At 58.2% G+C, this 13,797-nt stretch overlaps 3 protein-coding genes across 5 annotated transcripts in view; 1 reads left to right on the top strand and 2 right to left on the bottom strand.

The window, feature by feature from the left end:
* The window catches only part of TRPM4 (transient receptor potential cation channel subfamily M member 4), a 55,421-nt gene extending 52,876 nt beyond the window's left edge, over nucleotides 1–2,545 (bottom strand). Inside the window, exons 1-2 of one of the 2 annotated variants that reach the window (XM_030821041.1) lie at nucleotides 2,442–2,545; nucleotides 2,073–2,140 (exon numbers count right to left, since the gene is read on the bottom strand). In XM_030821041.1, the coding sequence (XP_030676901.1) occupies nucleotides 2,073–2,140; nucleotides 2,442–2,465 (92 nt within the window). In that variant the 5' untranslated portion in view covers nucleotides 2,466–2,545. The remainder of the gene's footprint in view (nucleotides 1–2,072; nucleotides 2,141–2,441) is intronic. The other variant, XM_030821038.1, reaches the window with a different exon arrangement.
* Nucleotides 2,546–4,984: 2,439 nt separating this feature from the next.
* Nucleotides 4,985–9,451, top strand: HRC (histidine rich calcium binding protein). 2 transcript variants are annotated; one of them, XM_003269756.4, is made up of 7 exons: nucleotides 4,985–5,797; nucleotides 6,023–7,211; nucleotides 7,287–7,357; nucleotides 8,270–8,338; nucleotides 8,591–8,645; nucleotides 9,096–9,132; nucleotides 9,317–9,451. In XM_003269756.4, exons 1-7 carry the CDS (start codon nucleotides 5,171–5,173, stop codon nucleotides 9,351–9,353), a joined length of 2,085 nt encoding a protein of 694 aa, XP_003269804.1. In that variant the 5' UTR covers nucleotides 4,985–5,170; the 3' UTR covers nucleotides 9,354–9,451. The 2 variants fall into 2 exon arrangements, with proteins under 2 accessions (XP_003269804.1, XP_003269805.1); XM_003269757.4 differs by having other exon boundaries at nucleotides 5,171–5,773; nucleotides 5,993–7,211; nucleotides 9,317–9,404.
* A 162-nt stretch (nucleotides 9,452–9,613) lies between these two features.
* The window catches only part of PPFIA3 (PTPRF interacting protein alpha 3), a 31,282-nt gene continuing 27,098 nt past the window's right edge, over nucleotides 9,614–13,797 (bottom strand). The window contains exons 24-30 of the mRNA XM_030821033.1: nucleotides 12,360–12,535; nucleotides 11,855–11,952; nucleotides 11,473–11,648; nucleotides 11,316–11,384; nucleotides 10,925–11,096; nucleotides 10,492–10,563; nucleotides 9,614–10,407 (exon numbers count right to left, since the gene is read on the bottom strand). Of these exons, the coding sequence (XP_030676893.1) occupies nucleotides 10,505–10,563; nucleotides 10,925–11,096; nucleotides 11,316–11,384; nucleotides 11,473–11,648; nucleotides 11,855–11,952; nucleotides 12,360–12,535 (750 nt within the window). The 3' untranslated portion in view covers nucleotides 9,614–10,407; nucleotides 10,492–10,504. The remainder of the gene's footprint in view (nucleotides 10,408–10,491; nucleotides 10,564–10,924; nucleotides 11,097–11,315; nucleotides 11,385–11,472; nucleotides 11,649–11,854; nucleotides 11,953–12,359; nucleotides 12,536–13,797) is intronic.

Genomic DNA, 13,797 nt, shown 5'->3' with positions numbered 1-13,797 from the left:
TGCCAACACACCCAGTTAATTTTTGTATTTTTAGTAGAGACGGGGTTGCACCATGTTAGCCAAGCTGGGCTCGAACTCCTGACCTCAAGTGATCCACCAGCCTCGGCCTCCCAAATTGTTGGGATGACAGGCGTGAGCCACCAAGCCCGGCCCCAAATCGCTTTCCATGGGCCTCTCTCCAGCCCACTTTCAAATGTCACCTCACTAGCCACTCTTCCTCCTCCAGAAACCATTAGTGACACTCTGTGTCCCCTCCCAGTCTTAAGCAGACACCTCCTCCCAGCTCCCACAGAGCTCAGTGGTTTGTCCTTGGGAGCCGCAACCCCTTGCCTTACTATAATTATCCTCTGCGTTTCTTCCTCTGCAGGCCAGACCAGAGTTTCCTAAATTGTCTTGACCACGCTGACCTATCAGTAAAAAGGTTTTGAGCACTCACATCCAACAAGCGCATATCTGTTTATCCATCATTTACAAGCCATGCTGCACTAATATATAGTCATAACAAAATACACACTGAAGTAGGAATGTGGATACTTCCCGCACCCCAAAAACTGTCTTGAAAAACAACTAGAGGCCGGGCGCGGTGGCTCACGCTTGTAATCCCAGCACTTTGGGAGGCCGAGGCGGGCGGATCACGAGGTCAGGAGATCGAGACCACGGTGAAACCCCGTCTCTACTAAAAAATACAAAAAATTAACTGGGAGTGGTGGCGGACGCCTGTAGTCACAGCTACTCGGAGAGGCTGAGGCAGGAGAATGGTGTGAACCCGGGAGGCAGAGCTTGCAGTGGGCCGAGATCGCGACACTGCACTCCAGCCTGGGTGACAGAGCCAGACTCTGTCTCAAAAAAAAAAAACAAAAAACAAAAAACTAGAAAGCCTGGGCGGGGCGCGGTGGCTCACACCTGTAATCCCAGCGCTTTGGGAGGCCTAGGTGGGTGGATCACGAGGTCAGGAGATCGAGACCATCTGGCTAACACGGTGAAACCCCGTCTCTACTAAAAAAAATACAAAAAATTAGCCGAGTGTGATGGCTCACGCCTGTAATCCCAGCACTTTGAGAGGCTGAGACGGGCGGATCACAAAGTCAGGAGTTTGAGACCAGCCTGGCCAACATGGTGAAACCCTGTCTCTACTAAAAATACAAAAATTAGCCGGGCATGGTGGCGGGCGCCTGTAGTCCCAGCTACTCGGGAGTCTGAGGCAGGAGAATGGCGTGAACCTGGGAGATGGAGCTTGCAGTGAGCCAAGATGCGCCACTACACTCCAGCCTGGGCGACAGAGCGAGACTACGTCTCAAAAAAAAAACAAAACTAGAAAGCCTGGATCCCCTTGAGAGGCCATCACTGAAGGGCAGGAGCTCCTCGCGGACGCACACACCCTATCTAACTCAATTGGTGTCCCTGGCCACCAAGACAGGGCCCGCCCGCGGTAATAATTGCCACCTCCCAGTGGGAGCTGCAGATATTTCCCAGAGTTCTGTGCTGGGCGCCGTGCCAGGAATATCACAAGCATTAACTTGTTTAATTCTCATAATAACCCCAGGAGATCAAGCCTCTTTTGATGCCCAGATGAGAAACGGGACCCAGAGAGGTGAAATGATTTGCCCGAAGCCACACAGCACGTGTCCCAAGGGAAATCTGAACCCTGGCAGGGCCGTTGAATTAGGCTAAAGGGACCTTGGGAGCCCTGAGTGAGGGTTTCTTGCATGGATGGATGAATGAATGAACGAATAAATTAATGAATGAAACAGAAATACCCAAAAGGGAAGGACAGAGACACAGAAAGTGACACGAAGAGACAGAAGCACATAGAAGAGACATTGGGGAGGAAAGAAGCAGAACCGAGCCCTGGAGCGTCTACACTGACCCTGAGCGGGAGAAAGGCGAATGCGGAGTGAGGGGTGTCTACACAGACCCAAACGCTCCTAGAGGGAGAGCGCCGGCAGGGAACGCCCTTGGGAAGGTCCCCGAGTCCGGGAATGGGGAAGGAGCATGGCTGGGGCGTGGCCATCCGCGGGCGGGGTCAGCGGGCTGCGGACCCTCTGGGGTCAGTCCAGGGGCGAACTCCTCACCCCGGATCTGTGCAGTCAACTATGAACGTCGTGCAGGTCTTCTTCTTGAAGATCTTGGGGATCCAGCTCTGGGGACAGGAACAAGTGTAGGGGTGGAAGTGGGGTGAGGGGGCACCCAGTTCTGTCCTATGGGACACAGAGCCACCCATCCCGTGCGCTCCCCACGGACAGAGGAGTCCGGGCCCCCAGCGCCCTCCCGCTCCAGACTCAGGAGTCTCGACCCCCATGCCCGGGACCCTGGAACCCGGACCCTCCCATCCCCCTCCTCCGTCTGACCCAGGAATCTGGGTGTCCAGTGCCCTCCTCTCTGGGAGCCTGGAGGCGAGGTCCCCAGCTCCGCGCTCCCGCAGACCAGGGTCCGGCGCTCACCTGCTCCTTCTCCGGCGCCACCATGCTGCCGCGGCCGCCGCAACCTCCTGCAGTCCAGGGCCCAGGCGCTCCCTCCGCCGGCTCTGCTTCCAGACCCGCCCAGAGCAAACCGGATCCTCCACTTTCCAGCCTAGCCTGGGGCGGGGCGAGGTCTGGGAGGCGGGGAGTCTTGGAGACGCCAAAGCGGGAGGCGGGGAGAGGGCGGGTCCCAGGCCGCGATAAGGGGACAGAGGGACAGCGACCTGGGGGGTGAGAGGCCCGGGCCGGGGGGCGACAGACACATAGGGGAGATTCCGAGGGCAAGAGCGAGATGGGAACAGAAGGAGTTGGGGCCAGTGGCAGAGAGGGAACAGAGACTCAGAAAGGAGGATGCCCAGACAGGGAGGGGACAATTTAACCCAAAGAGGGGGAGACAAAGACTTAGGGAACAGAGAATCAGAATGTGGGGCAGCAGGGACCCAGGGATAGACAGAGAGAGAGGGGGACAGAGACCCACAGAGAGAGGGGGACAGAGACCCAGGGAGTGGAGGAAAGACCCAGGGGGAAGGGGACAGAGACCCAGGGAGAGAGGGACAGAGACCCAGGGAGAGGGGGACAGAGGCCCAGGGAGAGGGGGACAGAGACCCAGAGAGAGAGGGACAGAGACCCAGAGAGAGGGGGACAGAGACCCAGAGAGAGAGGGACAGAGACCCAGAGAGAGGGGGACAGAGGCCCAGGGAGAGGGGGACAGAGACCCAGAGAGAGAGGGACAGAGACCCAGAGAGAGGGGGACAGAGACCCAGAGAGAGGGGGACAGAGACCCAGAGAGAGGGGGACAGAGACCCAGAGAGAGAGGGACAGAGACCCAGGGAGAGGGGGACAGAGACCCAGGGAGAGGGGGACAGAGACCCAGGGAGAGAGGGACAGAGACCCAGAGAGAGGGGGACAGAGACCCAGGGAGTGGAGGAAAGACCCAGGGGGAGGGGAACAGAGACCCAGGGAGAGAGGGACAGAGACCCAGAGAGAGAGGGACAGAGACCCAGGGAGAGGGGGACAGAGGCCCAGGGAGAGGGGGACAGAGACCCAGAGAGAGAGGGACAGAGACCCAGAAAGAGGGGGACAGAGACCCAGGGAGAGGGGGACAGAGGCCCAGGGAGAGGGGGACAGAGACCCAGAGAGAGAGGGACAGAGACCCAGAAAGAGGGGGACAGAGACCCAGAGAGAGAGGGACAGAGACCCAGGGAGAGGGGGACAGAGACCCAGAGAGAGAGGGACAGAGACCCACGGAGAGGAGGACAGAGACCCAGAGAGAAAGGGACAGAGACCCACGGAGAGAGGGATAGAGACCCAGGGAGAGGGGGCGGGAAACCCAGAGAGAGAGGGGGACAGAGACCCAGGGAGAGGTGGACAGAGACTCTGAGAGAGAGGGGGACAGAGACTCAGAGAGAGATGGGGACAGAGACTCAGAGAGAGATGGGGACAGAGACTCAGAGACAGATGGGGGACAGAGACTCAGAGAGAGAGGGGACATATACCCAGAGAGGGGGACAGAGACTCAGAGAGAGAGGGGGGACAGAGACCCAGAGAGGTGGATGCGAGATGGGGAGGAGACAGCTTGACTGAGGCAAGGGGCAGAGGGGGATGCAAAAACCAAAGAATTAGGCGAAGGACAGGAACTCAGAAAGGAGAGGCCAGAGATTTAGGGGAGAGGGCACAGCGGGGAGAGAGGGACACAGACTTGGGTAGAGGACAGACACGAAGATGAGAGTGGGACAGAAGCCCAGAGTGAGAGGGAGAGGCAATCCCGTGGAGGAGGGACAGGGTCCCTGAAAGAGCAGATGACAGAATCGAAGAGAGAGGAGGACCCGTGAACAGGAAGGGAGACCCTAGTGGGGGCAGTCATGACCAGTGAGGAGTAGGAGATACTGACACACAGAGACGGGCAAGGCCACTTGTCTCCTGCCAGCCCTCTGTGACGGGGACAGCTGCGGCCCCTGTAACCTGAGTCCCCCTACCCCTCCCAGCTGTATTTATAGCCCTGGTCTAGCCCAGTCCCTGCCCCCAGATCTGAGTTCCAGGGACAGGAGGTCACGGACACGTGTGTTGGGGGCCATGTTCCTTTCTCCCCCTTCCAGGGCCTCAATACTGACTTCACTCTTTCACCAGCGCGTGTCATTCTGGCTGGAAACACCCCGCAATCGAATCCCCAGTCCTTCCGTCCCAGGGGCCTCTCCCCTCTGATAAGTCTCTTCTGCCTCCCCCAGGTGCCCCAGGCTCCCCCAAAAACCTGCTAAAAGTCTAGCCTTTGTCTTTGCAGCTGCCAAACATGAGCTTGTTGGTAGGTCAAAGTCAAGTCCCTTGGCCCCCATCTCCTGGCCAGGGAGAGACCCCTCACTGGTCCCCTCCCCAGCTGGGAGGAGGAGGAGCAGGAGGCAGGCAGGCGGGGACTGACCCAGAATAACTCAGGGCTGAGAGTAAATTTAGCTGGAGAGAGGGGAGGGGAAAGACCCTATTGGCTGGGGAATGGGGAGGGAGGGCCCCAGAGGGGGGTCAGGGGGCTCCGGAGACAGCCTCAGAGGGGTGTCCAGAGCCAGGCAGCAAGGACCAGAGGAAGGTGGACAGAGACCAAAAGGACAAAGCAAAGGAGAGACACAGAGAAAAAAAGAGACCGGCCCCAAAGGGACAAAGACCCCAACATTTGTCCACGTCGCCGCAGAGGCAGCTGGAGCCAGTGCTGCCTGTCCGTCCCCATGGGCCACCATAGGCCATGGCTGCACACTTCTGTCCTCTGGGCTGGGGTGGCCAGCCTGCTCCTCCCCCCTGCCATGACCCAGCAGCTGAGAGGGGATGGGCTGGGCTTCAGCAACTGGAACAACACCAGAGTCGCTGGGCTCTCCGAGGAGGCATCAGCAGAGCTTGGCCACCACCTCCACAGCCCTAGAGACCATCCAGATGAGAACGAGGATGTTTCCACAGAGAATGGGCATCATTTCTGGAGCCACCCAGACCGTGAAAAGGAGGATGAAGATGTCTCCAAGGAATATGGGCACCTACTCCCAGGCCACAGGTCCCAAGACCACAAAGTCGGAGATGAGGATGTCTCAGGTGAGGAGGACTTTGCAGAGCATGGCGGGCAGGCCCGTGGGCACAGAGGCCATGGGAGTGAAGACACGGAAGACTCAGCTGAGCACAGGCACCACCTCCCCAGCCACAGGAGCCACAGCCATCAAGACGAGGATGAGGATGAAGTTGTGTCCAGTGAGCATCACCATCATATCCTCAGGCATGGACACCGAGGCCATGATGGGGAAGATGATGAAGGAGAAGAGGAGGAGGAGGAGGAGGAAGAGGAGGTCTCCACTGAGTATGGACACCAGGCCCACAGGCACCGAGGGCACGAAGAAGATGACGATGATGATGATGATGATGTCTCCACTGAGTACAGACACCAGGCCCACAGGCACCGAGGGCACGCGAGTGAAGAGGAGGAGGATGTCTCAGATGGACACCATCATCATGGCCCCAGCCACAGGCACCAAGGCCACAAAGAAGATGACGATGATGATGATGATGATGATGTCTCCACTGAGTATGGACACCAGGCCCACAGGCACCAAGGCCATGGGAGTGAAGAGGATGAAGATGTCTCAGATGGACACCATCATCGTGACCCCAGCCACAGGCACCAAGGCCACGAAGAAGATGACGATGATGATGATGATGATGATGATGATGATGATGATGATGATGTCTCCACTGAGTATGGACACCAGGCCCACAGGCACCAAGGCCATGGGAGTGAAGAGGATGAAGATGTCTCAGATGGACACCATCATCGTGACCCCAGCCACAGGCACCAAAGCCATGAAGATGACAATGATGATGATGATGTCTCCACTGAGTATGGACACCAGGCCCACAGGCACCAAGACCACATAAAGGAAGAGGATGAGGCTGTCTCAGGTGAACACCGCCATTATGTCCCTGACCACAGGCACCAAGGCCACAGAGACGAGGAAGAAGATGAGGATGTGTCCACTGAACACTGGCACCAGGGTCCCCAACATGTCCACCATGGCCTTGCAGAAGAGGAAGAGGAAGAAGAGGAGATCACAGTCCAGTTCAGCCACCATGTTGCAAGCCACCAAACTCGAGGCCACAAGAGTGATGAAGAGGACTTCCAAGATGAGTATAAAACAGAAGTCCCTCACCATCACCACCACAGAGTCCCCATGGAGGAAGATGAGGAGGTCTCTGCTGAGCTTGGCCACCAGGCCCCCAGCCGCAGGCAAAGCCACCAAGATGAAGAAACTGGCCATGGTCAAAGAGGGTCCATCAAAGAGATGAGCCATCACCCCCCAGGACACACAGCGGTCAAGGATAGAAGCCATTTGAGGGAGGATGATTCTGAGGAGGAAAAGGAGAAGGAAGAGGACCCCGGCTCCCACGAGGAAGATGATGAAAGTTCAGAGCAGGGAGAGAAAGGCACCCATCATGGCAGCTGGGACGAGGAAGATGAGGAGGATGAGGAGGAAGGTCATGGCCTCAGCCTGAACCAGGAGGAGGAAGAAGAGGAAAACAAGGAGGAGGAAGAGGAAGAAGAGGAGGAGAGGAGGGAAGAGAGGGCTGAGGTTGGGGCCCCACTGAGCCGAGACCACAGCGAGGAGGAAGAGGAGGAGGAGGAGGGGCTGGAGGAAGATGAGCCCCACTTCACCATCATCCCCAACCCACTGGATGGGAGAGAGGAGGCTGGAGGTGCCTCCAGTGAGGAGGAAAGCGGTGAGGACACAGGTAAGTGGCCTGGGCTGGTGTGGGTGGGAAGGAACCGAGTCAGCCTCGGTCACTGCTGCCCTCCTGTCCCCGCAGGTCCACAGGACGCTCAGGAGTATGGGAACTACCAGCCAGGGTCCCTGTGTGGCTACTGCTCCTTCTGCAATGTATGTCCCTAGCCCAGATCCACCCACCAAGGTGTCCCCAGAGTCTGTCCCAGGGGCCCTGGGGTGGTGCTGTGGGAGGGCTCAGAGCAAGGGCAGGCCAGGGTCAGTTCTGAATGAAAAGAGATCCTTCTGCAGGCATGTGAGGTGAGGACAGACTGAAGGCTGGGAGGCTGGGAGGCTGGGGCAGTGGTCCAGGAAGGAGAGGACAAGACCCAAGCTGCATCTTGGGGTGTGGGGACAGAGACAGGGGTGTGTGGCAAAGAGAGTCGGGGGAAGGAGGGATGGCACAGGGGCTGATAGGCTTGGGGGAAAATAGGGAGAGAAGGGTTGGAGAGAGCACCTGAGCCCACCCTGACTGGGAGACATGGGGTCGCCCTGAGATAGAAAACCAGGGGCAGGGCCAGGCGTGGTGGCTCATGCCTGTAATCCCAGCACTTTAGGAGGCCAGCGTGGGCAGAACACGAGGTCAGGAGATGGAGACCATCCTGGCTAACACAGTGAAACCCCATCTCTACTAAAAAATACAAAAAATTAGCCAGGCGTGGTGGCACGGGAGACGGAGGTTGCAATGAGCCGAGGTTGCGCCACTGCACTCCAGCCTGGGCGACAGACAGACTCCGTCTCAAAAAAAGGAAAAAAAAGGGGAAAGAAGGAAGGAAGCAGGGAGGGAGAGAAGGAAGGAAGGAGGGAAGGAAGGAAGGAAGGAAGGAAGGAAGAAGGAAGGAAGGGGGGAGGGAAACCAGGGGCAGGGGAGGGGAGAGAGGCTGGTTTAGGGGAGAGATACAGAGCTCACTGTTAGAGATAAAGAGGGTAGAGTCTGGGGAAGCGTCCAGGGTGCAGGGGTGGACCAGGGGCGGGTATCTCCCAAGTGGCGTTAGAGTTTCCATCTAACCAGGCTCCCCTGGTCCCCAGCGATGCACTGAATGTGAGAGCTGTCACTGTGATGAGGAGAACATGGGTGAGCACTGCGACCAGTGCCAGGTGAGACCTCACCTCACACTCAAGGCTCCACTGGGCCTCAGGATGCACCAGGACCCTCTGAGGACCCCCAGCCCTAAATCCTGGCCTCTGACCCAACCCCTTACCCCTGATGCAACCTTGACTCCACAAGCGATCCCGACTCCAACCTTAACCTAGACCTAGCCCTCTGGTCCCGGTCTGGTCCCGGCCCCATCCTAACTCCGCCCCCGGCCACGCCCCACGCTCACTCTCTCTCCCGGTCCCCGCCCCCAGCACTGTCAGTTCTGCTATCTCTGCCCGCTGGTCTGCGAAACGGTCTGCACTCCAGGTGAGCATGGGCGGGGCCCTGGAAAAACCTGAGGAAGGTGCCAGGCCCAGCGTGGTGAATCCTGGTGGGGGCGGAGCCTGGCCCGGAAGGCTGGTGGGGCGGGGCTAAGAGGGGAGGCGTGGCCAAGGCTCTGAGCACGTGGGCCAGGACCTGGCTCGAGGAACACCAGGTGGTGTTGCTGAAGCCAAGGGGCAGAAATGAGTGAAGGGTTGAGGTGCGGGCTTAGAGCCTAATGGGCGAGGCCAACTCAAGTAGGAATCGAAGGGGCGGGGCTACTAGAGAACGGAATCACCCAGAACGAAAAAGGGGTCCGGTAGAAGGGATTCAGTTTGAAGAAGGAATGAGGGAAAAGGAGGTGGAGCTAGCACTAATCTCGCACGCTATACTGAGTGGCCGCCTAATTTTGCTCGTGCGGTACCCCTCAAGCCTCTTTTCTCTGCTGTCCCACAGGAAGCTACGTTGACTATTTCTCCTCGTCCCTTTATCAGTAAGTGTGTAAAAGGGGAGTGTGTAAAAGCCCCGTTTAGAGAAGTGCTTCTCTCGCTATGAGTTATCAGATGACTTTGGGACTCCATTTCCCCGTCCATGAAATGGGCAGGTTAATGATCTCTAAGCGTCCTGGGGTGAGCTTTGAACACCAGCTGTCTAACTTCTGGCGTTCTCCTCTCCAGGGCCCTGGCGGACATGCTGGAAACGCCGGAACCCTGACCCAGCCGCTCGACTGCGACGCAGGTGTACCTCCCCCTGCCTTCCAATCCCTTTCCACAAGCCATATTTATTTCTCTGAATAAACGTGCTCCCCGAAACCTCATTGTCAGACGTGGGGTCTGGGAATCTCAGGACATCAGGGAATGCGGGTAGGGTCTAGAGACCTGGACCTAGACTTGAGGGATGAGGGGCCTGGACTCCTGGCTCGAGGTGGTTGGTTGAACACCTCCCCCCACAAAAAAAATCAGTCAACAAGGGAGTTTTTTGAAACAGTTCTCTTTACCCGTGATCACTGAGTGACGCCTGGGGCGGGGAGTCCGACCGAGAGTCGGGGGAGAGGGCTCCCCCACCGCCTCCCCTGCCCCCACGCCACGTCGCCCAGCGGCATCGTGGAAAGAGGATTCTCCCATGCAAACCCCGGAGCCAGAGGAGAAGGGGGAGCGCCATTCTGCGCCCCCTACCCCCGGGGCACGGATACGGCCACAGCACGGGGGGCGGTGAGGCCCCGGGGACACGAGACACGGGGGAGGGAGAGGGGACCCCGCCCGCAGATGACCCGGGGGACCGGCGACCGGACGCGGCGGGGCGGAGCTAAGTGGCACAGGGGGCGAGGCTTGTAGCAGCGAGTCCCCCCTCCCCTCCTTTCGGACGAAGAAGGAAGACTTGGGCCCCGCGACTGGGCAGGAAAAAGGGGAGGGGGCAGCCTCTCCCCGCATGCGGCCCGGGAGGGAAGCCCCGCCCCCTTCCCGCGGGTAAAGGACACCCGTCTCCCAACAGAAACTGATCAATAAATTACAAAGTAGAGAAAAGGAAGGCGGACGTTTGGGGCGGGATTTCTTCCTGCCCGCTTCTTCCCCCCTCTCAGTCCAGTTCATGTGGTTTGGTCCAGGCCCCGGCCCTGCGCGAGGCGGGCGCGCGCACTCCCGCTGGTCTGTACAGATGGTCCAGTCCACGGCGCGAGCTTCCCAGCCCGCTCTCCCCGGCGAGGCCACAGTCCGGGCAGGAGAGGGAACAGCCCAGCCTCGGGAAGATTCTTCCGTCCGAGTGAGGTCACCTGCATGACGCCGAGCAGCGCGTGGAGCAGTGAAGATCCACCGTGCCGCCCCGCACCCCCAAGGTCGCCCAGCACGGTCCTCACCTGGAGGCCTGCACTAGCAGGAATAGGTCCGGACCGAAACGCCGTCTGCCCGGGAACTCCCAGAAGTCTGGCCTGGAGGGAGAGCGAGCAGCGGTTCAGCCGGGAGCACCCTCCTCCCTGTTCCTCTCCAGGATTCCTCCCTTTGGACTTCCCTTCCCGATGTCACAACGATCGCCGGGCTCCACATGGGTTTCCCTCCCTTCCCCGCTGCCAAGGACTCAAACTCTCACTGGGCGAGTTCACTCCCGCCCTGGGAAGGGGGAGTGGGATTTATCCATTTCATCCTGACGGGGGAGTACAGAACGTTGGAGCAGTCCATTCCTCAGGGGTGGGCGAGAAAGGACTAGGCCATTCCAGAACCTGGACTACTGAGGTGGTCCTTGGCCCACCCTAGGGAAGCGAGGAAGGGCTGTCGCATTTGGGAGCCCCCCACCTTCTGGCTGCAGCTTGCGGAGAGGGAGCCCCGGAGAGCCGAGGGCTCCTGCTGCAGCCGAACGAAAGTTGGGGGGCAACATCTCAGCTGAGTCGGGAGTTACGCCTCGGAGGTCCTTCTCCCGGAACATCTTCCGCCAGGATGGGGAGCGGCTGAAAGACTTGGCGCTGTCCTAGGTACAGGAGCCGGGCAGCCGGTGAGGGACTCCTGCCTCGTCTGACTCCGCCCCTTCCTTTGACTCCACCCCTCTCCGGGTCTCACCTCTCCCTTAACCCCGCCCCCTCCTGGCCCCGCCTCCAACCTTGACCCGTTAAGTCAGGCCCCGCCCCCTCAGCTCCGCCTCTCCAGGAGCCGCTGGGAGCAGAGCCCTCTGAGCTGCTGCCGCGCCCACCTCGTCCAGCCGTCTGTCTGTGCCTAAGGAGATAAGGTTGCTGAATTCCTTCTCCAGGAGCTGCCGGGCCTGGAAAGAGGAGGTGGAGGGGGCGGTTGGAGCGTGCAGTCTGCGAGGTGGGGACGCCCAGCATGCTCCGGGCCCAGCGGCAGCTCACCTGTGCGTTCTGCGTGGGGATCTGCAGGAGCAAGGCCAGGTCGGAGTAGTCGAAGGTCTCGTCCAGGGCGAGCAGTGCCCCGTGTACCCCGCTCTCCGTGAGGTTCGTGGCAAATTCCTTCAGGCCCAGCCCGGACACCCAACCCATGACCCGCTCATTGGACCACACCATCACGTCTGGGGACGGAAGGGACCCTCAGCCGTGCCCTTCTAGTGGCCTGGAGAGTTCAGTTTAGCCCATACCTCCACCTCCATCTCCTCTCTTCGGGCCACGCCCCCCACGCTGGCTCCACCCCTCGGTTATGGTGCCAATCTTCTTCTCCTCCCCATCCAGCTCCACACCCTCCACCTGGCTCCCAAAGGGACCCTTACACTCTACTCACCTCGGATCTGGGTCTGACTTTCTTCCCGCCTCCGCTCCAGGTCCTTCCGGTCATAGTTGAGCCGTTTCAGGCACATAATCCCATAATGTAGGCTCACCCTGAGCAGCAGGGGAGGTGGAGTCACGGATGAGCTTTCCAGTCCCCCAGACTGCTGCTCCTACGGGTCCCTCCCCACTGGCTGTGCTCTTCTTGGAAAGGGTGGGGAGCTGATAAGTTCTATTGACTGTTGACCCCCTCAGGAGGTGAGGCATTTTCAATAAGAGGCACTCCCTATTGGCCAGCCTGGAAGGGGTCCAGGGTTAACTAGCCAAGCCATCTCAGGATCTGAACTTTTCCTGTGGACCATCTCATTGGTGAAAGGGGCACAGAGTCAGGATTTCCTGAGAACTCAGGCTAAAAGGGCCAAGATAAGCCTAGGAATCTCCCATGGCCAATCCCGTTGGCCGAAGACTCTCTGGGGTGGGGCTTCCCTTTGGACTGTCCCCATTGGCCAGGCAGCCCCCACCTGTGAAAGCTGTCCACCATCTTGAGTTGGCCCCGGAGCTCCTTCTTGTTAAGATGATCTAACATTCGAGCGTCCACCAGCGACTCCATGAAGTAGCTGCGGTATTGAGGCAGCCCCAGGCTGGGCAGCCAGTCGTTCCCCACCCACTCGTGGTTCATGTCGCCATATGCCAGGATCTGGGGCCATGGGCAGGTGAGGGAGGAGTCAGGCCCTCTGGCCCCTTCCCACTGTGCATGAGAGGGGTACAACCCAACCTCCCAATCCAGTTTTTTCCCACCCCATGGTAGGACAATGACCAGTCTCTGCTCAGGATAATGGACCAATCCAGAGTTGTCTCCTAGCCCTTCATGACAGCATATACTCTTGGCTACTCAAACAGTTGTCCTGAGACCTAGAGCATCACCATCACCTGTGGACTTGCTGGAATTGCAGAATCTCAGACCTTATTCCAGACCTACTGAAGTCGGTATCTGCATTTTCACAAGACCCTCAGGTGATTTGAAATATACATTATATTTATTTTTTAATTTCTCTATTTCTTTCTTTCTCTTTCTCCTTCTCTTTCTCTTTCTCCTTCTCCTTCTCTTTCTGACAGAGTCTGCTATGTCACCCAGGCCGGAGTGCAGTGGCACGATCTCGTCTCCCTGCAACCTCCCCATCCCAGGTTCAAGCAATTCTCTTGCCTCAGCCTTCGAGTAGCTGGGATTACAGGTACGCGCCACCATGCCCGGCTAATTTTTGTATTTTTTAGTAGAGATGGCATTTCACCATGTTGGCCAGGCTGGTCTCGAACTCCTGACCTCAAGGGATCCGCCCACCTCAGCCTCCCATAGTGCTGGGATTACAGGCATGAGCCACTGCGTCCGGCCATATTTGTTTATTTTTTAGAGACAGGGTCTTACTATGTTGCCCAGGTTGACCTCAGCTTCGTGGGCTCAAGCGATCCTCCTGCTTCAGTCTTCCAAGTAGCTGGGACTACAGGTGCGTGCCACCCCACTACACATTAAATTTGGGGAAGCACTGCTTTAACTCTGTCTCACTGCAGTCCAACGTCACTACACCTCCAAGTCAGGACAATGGACTCTTTCAAGGCAGCTCTCCCACTAAGAAAGGGCCATCACTCTTGCAATGTCCTGAAAATACTTGTCTAATGTTATATCTGGCCCAGGGCAATATTCCAGATGAGCCCCAAGTCCCTCACTCCTTTCAGCATCAGCACAAAATCCACGCCTCCCCCTGGCTGGAAATATGTGATCTATGACCACAGTCACACATAATTCCTCCGTGGACAGTGAGTTCATGCCTCTTGGGTTTTTTTGTTAGTTTATTTGTTTGGTTTTTATGAGATGGAATCTCACTCTGTCACCCAGGCTGGAGTACAATGGTGCAATCTCGGCTCAGTGCAACCTCTACCTCCTGGGTTCAAGCGATTCTCCTG

Source organism: Nomascus leucogenys, chromosome 10 (assembly GCF_006542625.1).
Source record: "Nomascus leucogenys isolate Asia chromosome 10, Asia_NLE_v1, whole genome shotgun sequence".
Lineage (NCBI taxonomy): Eukaryota > Metazoa > Chordata > Mammalia > Primates > Hylobatidae > Nomascus > Nomascus leucogenys.
Note: the sequence above shows the minus strand (reverse complement) of the source record. Positions and strands in the feature narration are given on the sequence as shown.